Source organism: Archocentrus centrarchus, chromosome 18 (genome assembly GCF_007364275.1).
Source record: "Archocentrus centrarchus isolate MPI-CPG fArcCen1 chromosome 18, fArcCen1, whole genome shotgun sequence".
Lineage (NCBI taxonomy): Eukaryota > Metazoa > Chordata > Actinopteri > Cichliformes > Cichlidae > Archocentrus > Archocentrus centrarchus.
This window is the reverse complement of record NC_044363.1, coordinates 14277212-14291147: the sequence shown is the minus strand read 5'-3', so window position 1 is coordinate 14291147 and position 13936 is coordinate 14277212. Positions and strand designations below refer to the sequence as shown.

General features: G+C 38.0%; 1 protein-coding gene across 1 annotated transcript in view; it reads left to right on the top strand.

Annotated features, from left to right (window-relative positions):
- Window positions 1–2873: 2873 nt before the first annotated feature.
- LOC115797014 (transmembrane protease serine 9-like) overlaps window positions 2874–13936 on the top strand; it is a 47867-nt gene continuing 36804 nt past the window's right edge. The window contains exons 1-6 of the mRNA XM_030753500.1: window positions 2874–2980; window positions 5681–5701; window positions 6656–6818; window positions 7361–7623; window positions 7717–7865; window positions 8314–8679. Of these exons, the coding sequence (XP_030609360.1) occupies window positions 2923–2980; window positions 5681–5701; window positions 6656–6818; window positions 7361–7623; window positions 7717–7865; window positions 8314–8679 (1020 nt within the window). The 5' untranslated portion in view covers window positions 2874–2922. The remainder of the gene's footprint in view (window positions 2981–5680; window positions 5702–6655; window positions 6819–7360; window positions 7624–7716; window positions 7866–8313; window positions 8680–13936) is intronic.

Sequence of the window (13936 nt, the reverse complement as noted above, 5' to 3'; positions counted from 1 at the left end):
GTCGTAGGTGAAGAGGGTGTACAGGAGAGGACTGAGCACACAGCCTTGTGGGGTCCCAGTGCTCACTGTCTTTGTTTCTGATGTCCTGGTACCAACTCTGACTGCCTGAGGTCTGTCTGTAAGGAAGTCCAAGACCCAACGGCAGAGGGAGGGTGGTATTCCGAGGGTGAACAGCTTTTCAACCAGCCTGCTTGGGATGACGGTGTTGAAAGCTGAACTGTAGTCTATAAACAGCATTCGAACATAAGTGTCCTTATTTTCAAGGTGTGAGAGGGCTGTATGGATGGCTGCATTAACAGCATCATCAGTTGAACGGTTCTGACGGTATGCAAATTGCAGGGGATCTAATGTGTCCGGAATGGATCCTTTAATATGGGACATGACCATCCTCTCAAAGCACTTCATTACAAGTGAAGTGAGTGCAATGGGACGATAGTCATTCAAAGAGGTTGTGTTGGTTTTCTTGGGGAGGGGCACTATAGTGGTGGACTTGAAGCATGTGGGCACAGATGATTGGGAGAGGGACAAATTAAAAATATCTGTAAAAACCTCGGCCAGCTCTGAAGAGCAGACCCTCAGAGCACGGCCAGGGATGTTGTCGGGGCCAGGTGCTTTTCGGGGGTTGGTCCTCCTCAGGGCCTTGCACACCTCAGTTGATGTTACAGTGGGTGAAGAGCTCTGTGTTGCCTCCGGTAGTAGAATCTCTCTACGTTGGATGGAGTTGAGGGTGTCAAAGCGAGCATAGAACTGGTTCAACTCATCTGGTAGGGCGTTGTTGCAGGCTGTGATCCTGCTGTTCCTCTGCTGAAAGTCAGTGATGTGTTGCAAGCCCTGCCACATGCGTCGGGAATCAGAGTGTTTGTAATATCCCTCCAGCTTCAGTCTGTACTGCCTCTTGGCTTCCCTGATGGATCTACGTAGGTCATATCTGGTCTTTCTGTAGCCCTCCGTGTCACCAGAGGCAAATGCAGTTGAGCGTGCATGCAGCATGGAGCGTACCTCACAGTTCATCCATGGTTTCTGGTTGGGATATATCTTGCAGCATTTGGTGGGGACAATATCATCAACGCATGTGCTGATAGAACTGGTAACCACTGATGCATATTCCTCTAAATCCACAGAACTGTCCTCTCTCAGAGCAGCCTTCTTAAACACATCCCAGTTTGTGGCATTAAAGCAGTTCTGAAGCAGCAGATCAGTCTCTTCACTCCAAACTTTAATGCTTTTAATTGCTGGGGGGGCGTGTTTGAGGAGCTGCCTGTACTTTGGATAGAGGAACACAGAAATATGGTCGGACTGTCCAAAATGTGGGCGGGGCACAGCCTTGTATGCATCCTTCACATTGCTGTACACGTGATCCAGAATGTTGTTATTCCTTGTGGGAAAGCTCACATGTTGATGGAACTTAGGGAGAACAGTCCTGAGGCTGCAATTGTTAAAATCCCCGGCAACAACAAACACAGCATCTGGGTGGGCGGTCTCATGTTTGCTGATGATGTCGTGCAGTACTCCTAGCGCTGTGGTCCGATCGGCTCGCGGCGGGATATAAACAGCCAGCATTAACACAGCACTGGCTGTAAAATGACAAAAAAGGCATACAATCACAATGCAAAGACTTAAATTCCTTCTGTGTTACAAGTAAAAAGGAAGGAACGTCCAGGACTGGCAGAGGCATCCTTATGCAACAAGTAAATAAGTTAAATTGTTAACATCTTTACCTAGCTGGAGGTTAAATATCATGTCACATTTGACCTCTGACCTTCCAGGTCAAATAAGATCAAACTTTCATAAAATGTATTATCTTAAAAACTATGGCTAAAATTCTACTTTCTTTGTTTTTGTATTGGCAAGACTTAGTAAATGATACTAATATATGGAAATTCTAAATATCACAGTTTATATCCAAATATCATGTCACATTTGACCTCTGACCTCACTTTTACATTTCACATCTGACTCAAAAATGTCTTATAGCTTTAAAGAAGACATTGTCAAGAAAATGAGAATGAGCTGCATGGTTAGTTTAAAATATACTTTAGTTATTCATGTCCAGATATTTACAAATCATTACATATTATCCATTACCTACTCCCACGTGTTTGTGTAATCAAAGTAAACGTCTGTCACCCTACCCTTATCCAATTTTTACTGCACCGCAAACTTCTTAAAGTACATTTTAAAAAGAGCAAACAAAACAAATTGAATATACAAAATACAAAACTGTTCCCTTAAAAGTAAATACTGTCCACAAAGTAAGCTGTCTTGGTGGATGGTAGCATTCTAAGATTGTGTCTTGTTTCTGATAAAAGACAGATGAATCTGTTAAAGATAAGAAACTCTGTTTGGCATCAAAGGAAAAGAAGGACAAATTATATAACTGCTTTCACCAATTCCGATAAAAAAATTTTTAAAAATGAATGTAACTTCGTAACACTTTGTAGTAACAGCTGTAAGTTTTTCAACATCATTCAATCCTTTCATCACCACAGGCTTTAAAGGTGGACAGTGCACAATGTTCACTTGTGGCTTCAATGGACATTGTTTAGTATCATAATCACACCAAATCTTAATGAAATTATTTTGCCCAAAGAAATCACTCAATCATCACCTGAAATTATTAAACTGAAAGCTTTATATAGTATTAATGTGGCACAGCCACAAATTGTCCTTGTTATGTTCATAATTTTTTGTTTCTCCTCTTACGTAATATTTCTGCAATGCACATGCATTTCTAACAATGCGTGTTTGAATTGCCCTCAAAGTCATGTATCAAAACCAGCTTGTTTGACTTTACGCCTTTTGTTATTTCTGTTGACAGTGAGGGGAAGGTTAGATTTGGGTGTGTGAGCCTCTGGGCGTAGCTGAGCATAAGATTTTCAGTATTTAACAGCTGAAGTCAGATTAAATCAGTTGTTGTTAACAATGGCTCTCCAAAAGATCGTGTGCTGTTTCTCTGTGATGATCATTCTCTTGGCCAGAGGTGAGAAAGTAGTTTTGTTTTTATTTGCAGTATAAATTTTTTTTTTTCTTGTTACAGAGCTCAAATGAAGAGTGGAGAAATTAAAAATGAAAGAAAATGTAGCTCTTAATCTGGATGCTGTGAAATGAATCAGCATCCTGCCTGTAGGTTTCTGTAAGATGGGAAAGAGAATCAAAGTGCATCAAAGTAGAATTAAAAAAAAACAAAACAAAAACTCCACCTGACTCATGATCCTGGGCTGTTGGCCCAGTGTTCCTTGTTTCTTTGAGTTTTTGGTTATGAATGAGGATTTTATTTTATCATAGTTTTCTGTTATAGTTATTTGTGTTTAGTTCCTGTTTCCCTCATGTTGTCTTTCCCATCGTCTGTGTTCAGGTGTCTGTTTCATCCCTCTGTGTCTAGGCTCCTTGCCTTGTCAGTTTTGGTCATGTTTAGGTTTCCTCTATGTGTCAAATCTGTGTGTACCATATTTAGTTAGTTCCTGTTTTATTGTGACAGTCTTGTGCTCCCTGTACTAAGTGTTTAGATTTGCTTCCCCTCGTCTCCTCTGTATAATTATGTTCAGCTGTGTCCCTCCCCCGTTACCTGTTCAACTCATTATCCCTTTGTGTATTTATTGTCTGCATTTCCCCTCAGTCTTTGTTGCGTCATCGTCTGTTTGTCGTTTGTGCTCCTCACCTTGTCAGTCCTGCATTGGGGTCCTCTGCCTTGCTTACCATGGCACCAAACTTGACAACAGCAGTAGGTGAAGGCAGTAATTAAAGTCATTGTGCTGCTTGTAATACATTTCCGCCAAGTGTTAGTTGCACTTTTGTTTAAAATGCAATTAATATTCACTGTGTGTGTTAAAATCAGCAACACAGTATAAACTAATGTTAATAAAGGGAAACTTGAGTGTTAAATGTCCATTGCATCTTCATGTGCTGTTATCAGTAACTTATTAATAATTTGTAAATCATTAATATCATCCAGATGAATTTAACTGTTCTAATGTTGAAACTGAGTGTTTAAAATATAAACCATATAAATTGTTGAGGTGTCATTGGTCTAAATAACAAAGCTGTGATCTTGGAGACTTAAGTTTGTGTCCTTTTTCATAAAATGTTTGTTTTCACTTGCTGTTTGCAATATTCATGCACATTAAGCTTTTCACAGACAAGGATCACAAAGTTTTTTGCAGAAAAGTAAAACGGGTAAAACTGGAATTTGTTGCGACACAAAGTTAAATTAAAAAAACTCAAAACATCTTTTATTCCACTGACTCGTAGTAATAATATGAATATTTAGTAATGTTAAATTAACTACCAGCATATAATGTCGTAGGGATCATTCACATTTTCCAAAGTGTACAAACCTGATTTTGGGGGCAGAGAGTTAACACCCAGCATATGCTTATCAAATTGTTAGAACCTATCGGTCAGAACGAGGTAAACTGAGCACTTGTACACCACTACACTATTGCGTGGTCTGCTGCAAATGGCCTTCGGTCTGGTGGATCAATTCAGAGGCATCTTTGAATTCTCTAAAATAGGCAGTCATGAATTCACAAAATGACTCTACTGACAATATTAGACAGGAACAAGCTGTGAGTGCAGCGCAGCAGGTGCGGAAAGCAGCCAAAACTGCAGGGGACAAATTCAACAAGGAAGTGTAAGTATTGTTCCAAAAAAGCTGAATAAAACCTCTCAGGAAAAAAGACATTTTTAGCGACAATGATAGTTTTTACCCTCATTAATAAAGAATATATGAAAGTCACTTTGCCAGAAAGTGATTGCAGCTTCTACCTTGTGTTGTTTCTCACTCAACTTAACGTAATATTATTCTTGATATGAATATGATGTTGATTCATGGGGTTTCACAGATTTTAGACCAAAGAAATAATCTACAGCAATTTAAATACAAACAGTCATTTGTGTTTGTTTTTTTGGCAAATACCGGAAATCACTTTTTGGCAGACGGTCACATGTCTCCAAAACTCTCTCCACTGATGTCAATGGAATAAGTTGCTAAATTTGTTGCTAGTCACTTTTCTTGGGGAAAAAGTTGCTAGGAAGGTCTGAAAAGGCTTAGAGACAAAGTTGGCAACACTGGCCACCGATGTTGCCAAAAACAGATTGCAGCTTCTAGCATGTGACAGAGATAATGTTTGAGATATGTTTTACAGATTATAGGTCCATAAGTCATTTACAACAATAAAAATACCAGCAATAATTTTTTGGTAAATATCAGAAATCACTTTTTGGTAAAAGACCAGCTATATACCGGGGTCTGGGGGATCGGGGTCTGAAAAAGAGTACGCTTTGTGCACTTTGGAAAATGTTGATAATTGTGAATGGCCCTGTAAAGAATGTTATTAGAAATTGTTCCTCTGAATTATTTTGTGAGCTTGCAAAGAAATATTTTGAGCAGTGAAACATACAATCTCATCAAATTCATGTTTGGATAGGTAAGGGGGATAGGTCTTGTTTCATAAATTTATGTTACATACATTACATTTTAAATATTGAATTTCCTGGTAGAATTTTAGCATGTTTTAAAAAAAAACACATTTTTTGACACACAATCTGAAGTAGGTTTTCCCAAAATGTTTTGTGTATGTGCGTAATTGTGGAAGTAGTTTCAATTCAAACTCTCTCTGGCACATGTTGTGATATGCACTACACTAGTTTAATATATTTGTCTTTGTGTTCCAATTTTCAGATGGTCAGTCACAGTATCCCGGTAAGCATCCAAAAACAATCTTCATGTTATTCATGCTTAACCTGTTTTTTGTGTTTCTTCCTCTCAGCTATACTGTAAATAGAGACAATACTCAGCACCATCCTCATTAGTTTCAGCAAGAAAATAAAGTTGTCTGAATCTTTCCTTCTTTGTTTTTGAGCCACCTGTCTAAACCAGTGGGAGTGCCTGTTGTTGTCTAAGTTGGACATCTGCCAAGTTCATTTCTTGCCATAGTCACATGACTAAAATGAGGAAATGCCTTATTGTGACCTTATTGTCCAGTAGTTGCTCCTTGGACCCTGACTGGTTTGGATTGAAGTGCAGCTTATCTGATGAAGATGGAATCCCTCATGAACATAATATTGTTAAAATTTACAGTGTTGATGGTGTTAGCAATTTAGAGCTGAAAATCCTGTTTCAACCCCAACAAACTACAAGAATGATGTTAATAATATTTTTTTATTAGCATAAACTTGTAAATGAGGTATGAAAATTTGCATATAGGCGAATCAGTCACAACATTGAAACTACCTGACTAATTGTCAAGTATAGGTCATCCTTGTGGTGATATTTTGGGTCCTGTGTATTGTGGGATCAGGCGTCTAAAGATTAGGCCTATCCTGGCATTCCAACGACACTAATTGGATTCAGTATCTGGGAAATTTGGACCGCTTCTTATGTTTTTTGAACCTTTCTTGAGCAGTTTTGCACTGAAATGTCAGGAGAAGCCACTCACACCATGTAAAACCATGGTTACTGCATAAAAACCATAGTTAACCATAGTGGATTTTCGTAAGGGTTGGAGGGTCTACATCTTAAATTAACATCCACATTAAATATTTTGCAACTTTGGACGAGATGATGAATGTTATTCACTTAAAGTGTGGGTGTTTTTAATGTTGTGGCTGATCAGTGTACTCACTGTTTTAACTGTCATCTCTTTTCTTTTGTCAGCGTGTGGCTTTGCTCTGCACAATACCAGAATTGTTGGCGGTGAGGAGGCAATCCCAGGAAGTTGGCCCTGGCAGGCATCTTTGGCCAATCTTGATGGTTTGTTCTGTGGAGGGTCTCTGATCACCAACCAGTGGGTGCTGACAGCTGCTCACTGCATAACACCGTGAGTGAGCATTGCAAATACATTTTAGTGATGCTAGTGTTGCAGCATGGTTAGCACTGTTGCCTCACAGCCAGGATGTTCTTAGTTTGAACATCATGGAGTGGAGTTTGCCTGTTCACCTTAAATCTGTGAGTTTCCTCCCACAGACTTTTAGAGTAATTACTGATTATAAATTGCTCCTGGATGTGTGTAAATGTCTGTCTCTCTGGGTGATAAATTAGTGATGTGTCCACAGTGTAAGGAAATGGACGGATGATAATGCTACACATACTGATTAATTATTTTACAGTTAGTGAAGTGTTTCTCATAACCAGCTGTCGTTTTTACTTCCTTTCTGAAAGAAGTGACAGGATGTTTTTAAAGTCTTACAAAAAAAATTATTGTACACGTTTACATTTATAAAAATTCCATTTTGACTCATAAAAAGAAGTCCTCTGGAAGGTGTACCAGTGTAAAATAATTTCTCCTCGATCCACAGCTGGTAGAAACGTGTATCAGGATGACATAAAACATGAATGTGTTTTTTTTTTCTTTTTGTCAAGTGCGGATCTCCCAACCACAGTAGTCCATTTCGGCCACCAAAACACATCACTTGACAATCCTCATGCAGAGGTTCGAACACTTGAACTCATCATCTGCCATCCTGACTACAACAGATGGACATTTCAGAATGACGTCTGTCTTCTGAAGCTGTCGGCTCCTGTGAACTTCACAGAGTACATTCAGCCGATCTGCTTAGCTTCAGAAAACAGCAATTTTTACAATGGGACCAGCAGCTGGGTCACTGGCTTTGGTCTTACAACTAGTAAGTTACAAAGAGTTTTTTTTCCTTTTATAGTAATGATAATTGATTATAGATAACAGATTCAGTAAAACACTCTTAAAATTTCCCAATTAGATGGTGGTTCTGCCTCCCAAACACTGCAGCAGGTGAACGTACCAATAGTGGGAAACAATGAGTGCAACTGCTTCTATAAAGACTTTGCTGAGATCACAGAGAACATGATCTGTGCTGGGCTGAAAGAGGGAGGGAAGGATTCATGTCAGGTAACCACCATTACATCTTAATTTTAATCACACTTTTTTTCTGAAATTGTGTCCATAATTATTCATATTCTTGCCCAGCAGCTCTCTTGGTTTGTCAAAGCTCATTTATTGCGAACTCAGCACAGTCGGATACAATTTTTCCATAAAAATACCTTACAAAAACATCTCTATCAGTGACATCATGGTAATAAAATGACTGAGTTCCTCCATGCAGCAGGTCAAATCATTAAAGTGATTTAAGAAGAAAGTATAAGTGAGGATGATGGATGACACTGTTGCTAATCAGTAAAAGTTCTGTGTCTAATGAATTTATGACACAAACAATTCAGGAATCAGTTTCTGGATTCAGTAGAAACTAATCTTCATGAAGTGTTTCGTCCATCTGAGCAGTATGTCAGGCTCTGAAAGATACTGATCTGTATTAACAAATTTTACAAATTTTTGACAGGGTGACTCAGGGGGACCACTCATGACAAAAAAAGGTCCAATCTGGGTCCAGAGTGGAGTTGTGAGTTTCGGTGATGGTTGCGCCCTACCTATGAGACCTGGAATCTATGCTCGTGTGTCACGGTACGAGCAGTGGATCATTAACACCGTCACCGGGACACCACCGAGCTTTGTTCCCTTCTACTCTACGGGCCCTGACACCGACTTATACTTCACCTGTCCCACATCACCACCCACCGATTTCCCTGTTACTACCCCCATATGTGACAGTTTGTTTTGCAGTGGTGAAAACTTGATCCACTTCACTCACTTCATCTCTCTCTCTGTTCTTGTTGTGCTGCTCCACGTGTTTGTTGGAATTGAGGGAGTGTAGCTCAGCACATTTACAGGTTTTGTACTTAACCCTTTCGTGCATTAATTATGAGAACCTCAGTCAAGATTTTTTCTTTTTTTTTTCTTTTGTGAGTGTTTTAATTCCCCTTCAGGAATTAAAAAAACTATTAAATTGATTTAATGCATCCACTCAGCTGGACATCACGTGTCTGGCTTTTGAAATGGAGAAATATGTATTTAACAAACCAGTAACAGAAAATAATACTACATTCTCTGATCAACTGCCACCATTGCTACCATTGAATAACCCTGATCCTGTTAATTACATTCAGATAACAAATTTAAAAAAATAAAAATGTTGGCCAATATGCAGCTATAACAACAAAACACATGCATATACAGGAACAACTTTTGAATACCTGTTGACTGTTGTGACCATGATGCCTGAAAGGGTTAGGTAAAAGCTTGAAATACTTGCAGTTAAATCAAATACTTTTACTTTTTGAGACTTTACATCTTAGAGGTGAATTGTTACACTTGTTGCTCGAATAGATTTATGGGTCAGTTTAAGTTTCTAGTCACTTCATAAATGAAATACTGTAAAACAGTTATTATTACACGCTAGACTAACAGTGAATGTAAAAAGACCTGAAGAAGACATTTTGATTTTGACACCAAAATATATATTGTTAAATCTGAAAATGGAAAAATATTTTTCTTATTTCCATTTTCTCAATGATGGTGATTTGCTATCCTGTCTATGTTATCTGGTCTGTCTATTATAATTAAAAAAATCTAAGCATCCACTCTCTTCATGTTACATATGGGTATATTTCTGTTGTTTGATCAAAATCTGACACAGTGTGATTCACTTCTATTCAAATGTCAATTGTTTAAATACCCAGAAGTTTTTGATGATTAAAGCATACAATATTAAAAATACTGAATTCAATTATTGTTTTGTATTATTTTTAATATTTCCACTTCCATACAGCAGAACAAGCATGAAACTATTTCATGGACCAAAACTTTATGAAGTTAGCATGAAATTGTGATTTAGACATGCAGAAGCCAGGCAGTAAACTTAGACTGTATATAAAAGATGGGCAGAGATTCTGGGTCTGAAAAGTGAAGCCATTGCAGACATGGCCTAAATCTGCATTCGTTATAATGGCCAGCAGGAGGTGGCATCTGTGGTTAGAAAAGGAAGTGTGATTGTACAGATGTTAGTGGCAAAATGACTGTACTGCTCACTTGATTTATGTCTGCACTAAACACATTGCTGTTGAATTTAAAGTAAAAAAAAATAACATTAAATCATGGATAGCATCCCTAAAAGCTTACATTCAAACTCTGTACTGTAGTGGTTAACACAGTTGTTGGACAGGGAAAAGGTTGCTGGCTTTGGGGATGTGTCAACTTCTTGGCCAAAGGTGAGAAAGAAGTTTGATTTTTATTTGCAAGATAAAACATTCTTTCTTGTTACCGAGCTTATATGAAGAGTGGAAAAATTAGATAAAAAAAAAATAGCTCTTTCAACACTATTATAAATAAATTTAAAAAAGAAATCTATCTGGATACTATGAAATGACTCAACAACAGATGAGAAAGGGAATCAAAGTGGAATCAAAATAAAAACTCCACCTGTCTCGCTTAAATAAGCAATTTCCTACTAGGTGACGGCAGTGATTAAAGTCACTGTACTGCTTGTAATCTGATATGATCCGCGTTACTTTATTTCATATAAATATATTCTGCTCTGCCCAGCAAGTAATTGACATCCCTGTTTCATTCTTTATTTTCTCTTTTAAATTATTAAGTAATAGTAATTAAAAAAAAAAAAAAAGAAATTTCAGTCGAGCATTAGTTGCACTTTTTTTTTTAATTATATCTGTACGTGGAAAACAAGTAGCGTGTGACTAATGTTCACTGTCAGTGTTAAAATCAGCAACACAGTATAAACTAATGTTAACAAAGACAAGCTTGAGCTTCATTAGCTGTGACCAGTAACTGGTTAATAATTTGTAAATCATTCAATTCAATTCAATTCAATTTTATTTATATAGCGCCAAATCACAACAAACTGTCGCCTCAAGGCGCTTTGTATTGTGGGTAAAGACCCTACAATAATACAGAGAAAACCCAACAGTCAAAACGACCCCCTATGAGCAAGCACTTGGCGACAGTGGAAAGGAAAAACTCCCTTTTAACAGGAAGAAACCTCCAGCAGAACCAGGCTCAGGGAGGGGCAGTCATCTGCCGCGACCGGTTGGGCTGAGGGGAGAGAAAGACATGCTGTGGAAGAGAGCCAGAGATTAATATCAATTAATGATTAAATGCAGAGTGGAGTATAAACAAAGTAAATAAGGTGAATGAGAAACAGTGCATTATGTGAACCCCCCAGCAGACTAGGCCTATAGCAGCATAACTAAGGGATGGTTCAGGGTCACCTGATCCAGCCCTAACTATAAGCTTTATCATAAAGGAAAGTTTTAAGCCTAATCTTAAAAATAGAGAGGGTGTCTGTCTCCCGAATCCAAGCTGGAAGCTGGTTCCACAGAAGAGGCGCCTGAAAGCTGAAGGCTCTGCCTCCCATTCTACTCTTAAGTATCCTAGGAACTAGGGTTTAATATTTTTCCCGAAAATGACATGAATCAAATCCCGGGAAATGGCTCGTCATTTCCCGGGAATCCCGGGAAAAAGTTTATTTATTTTTTTATTTTAATTAGGCCTTCTGTAGCCTGTGTCGGCCTTAACCTATTGTGATATTGTAGAGGTAGCTTTCCAGCTATGTCCTGTTATGCCCAGTAGGGGGCAACGTCGGCTTGATTAACGCAATAAAACCTACATCTCGGCATTTGAGTGCTCGAGCTATGCGGTGTTGTGTCGTTCCTCAACACTCCCTTAACAAATATAATTCGAATATTCCTCCATTGTACATGGAATTATACCAAGATATTTTACAACTGCTGGTGCAAAACAATACGGTTCATCTCCACAGCATTGATAAAGGCTCAGCCACGCTGTCGTGGCGACATCTGTTGCGCTATATCTCCACCAGTGGAACGCTGTAATACTCATTGAAAAGTTAACTACCGTACTTCACTATAATATGGCATAACACAGGGCCTTGAGTAATGCACTACGACTTGGTCATTGCCATTCTGGCAACAGCAAATTTATAACACCGTGTCTGAGGGTTAAAGTAGGTTCGCTGTGAATCGTCTATTGAAAAACTGGCCAATCCTTATAGCCTAAAAAATATACATTTTACTCAACTCCATTTTAAAAGCGAAATATGTTAAAGCAATCTATTTCATGATAATTTCTTCACACATTAGGCCCGCATCCTAATTCATGATTGTTAGTAAGCGGCTGCAAACGAGGAAAAGAAACACTCGAAGTTAAACAGATATTTCTTTATTGTTCAGGGCAGGCATATTTTATAGGCTATATAATGCAATATAACAATATATAATATAAAATTATATAATACAAAATACCTTAGGGTAAACACATTGCCTACGATTTCAACAAATTAAAGAGGAAAAAAGTACAACTGTGTAATACCTCTATTAAAACGCTTGAGATGAAGGCTGAAGCCTTAAACGGAGGCTGAACGTGCCTGAAATGAAGAGTAATGCTTTTCGCATTAAACGAACCCTTCTCTCAATATTTCCTTAAATTTAACATTCTGAAGCTTTCTTTTCTTTCTGAAAGTCAAATCAACGCGCGCGACTTTTTTCCCGGTTTCCCGTCTAACGTTTCCCGGGAAACGGGAAATGGTTCTGATCGCATTTCCCGGGAATCCCGGATCCCGGGATTAAACCCTACTAGGAACCACAAGTAAGCCAGCAGTCTGAGAGCGAAGTGCTCTGTTGGGGTGATATGGTACTATGAGGTCTTTGAGATAAGATGGTGCCTGATTATTCAAGACCTTGTATGTGAGGAGAAGAATTTTAAATTCTATTCTAGATTTAACAGGGAGCCAATGAAGAGAAGCCAATATGGGAGAAATCTGCTCTCTCTTTCTGGTCCCTGTCAGTACTCTAGCTGCAGCATTTTGGATCAGCTGAAGGCTTTTCAGAAAGCTTTTAGGACAGCCTGATAATAATGAATTACAATAATCCAGCCTAGAAGTAATAAATGCATGAATGAGCTTTTCAGCATCACTCTGAGAAAGGATGTTTCTAATTTTAGAAATATTGCGCAAATGCAAAAAAGCGGTCCTACATATTTGTTTAATATGTGCATTGAAGGACATATCCTGGTCAAAAATGACTCCAAGATTTCTCACAGTGTTACTGGAGGCCAAAGTAATGCCATCCAGAGTAAGTATCTGGTTAGACACCATGTTTCTAAGATTTGTGGGGCCGAGAACAAGAATTTCAGTTTTATCTGAATTTAGAAGCAGGAAATTAGACGTCATCCAGGCCTTAATATCTTTAAGACATTCCTGCAGTTTAACTAATTGATGTGTGTCATCTGGCTTCATTGATAGGTAAAGCTGAGTATCATCTGCATAACAATGAAAATTGATGCAGTGCTTTCTAATAATACTGCCTAAGGGAAGCATGTATAATGTAAATAAAATTGGTCCTAGCACAGAACCCTGTGGAACTCCATAATTAACCTTAGTGTGTGAAGAAGACTTTATTTAGACTTTAATACCTATAGCAAGCTCTAATCTCTGTAATAAAATGTTATGGTCAACAGTATCAAAAGCTGCACTGAGGTCCAACAGGACAAGAACAGAGATGAGTCCACTGTCAGAGGCTCTAAGAAGATGTGTGCTTTGTATGTTAGGAGTTTCCTAGAGTTCATTAACATTATATATATATGAGTATGTAAGTTGTAGTATTTATAAAACTTTCAATAACTGTTATAATGTTGAAACCGAATGTTTAAAATACTTGTTTTAAACAGAATATAAATAGTTGAGGCGTCATTGTTGTAAATCACAAAGCTGTGAACTTGGAGACTGAAGTTTGTGTCCTTTTTCTCTTGCTGATTATTTAAAAATTAATCTTTATTCTTGTAAAAAAAAAAACAAACAAACAAAAAACAAAACAAATGCAAGAGTTTCCTGGGCTCTGGCATCATTAATGTAGATATTTTTTATGTCGATACACAATTTCTAGGTTTACACCCCTTTATTTTTGAACACTGGTAAATATTTATATTGCTGTCATGGTCAGGAATATAAATCAAATAAAAGATGTCCATTTGCATTCTCTGTGGGTTTTGTGATTCATTTTGGTTTTGAAGATATGTTGTGTTTAATTTTGGCT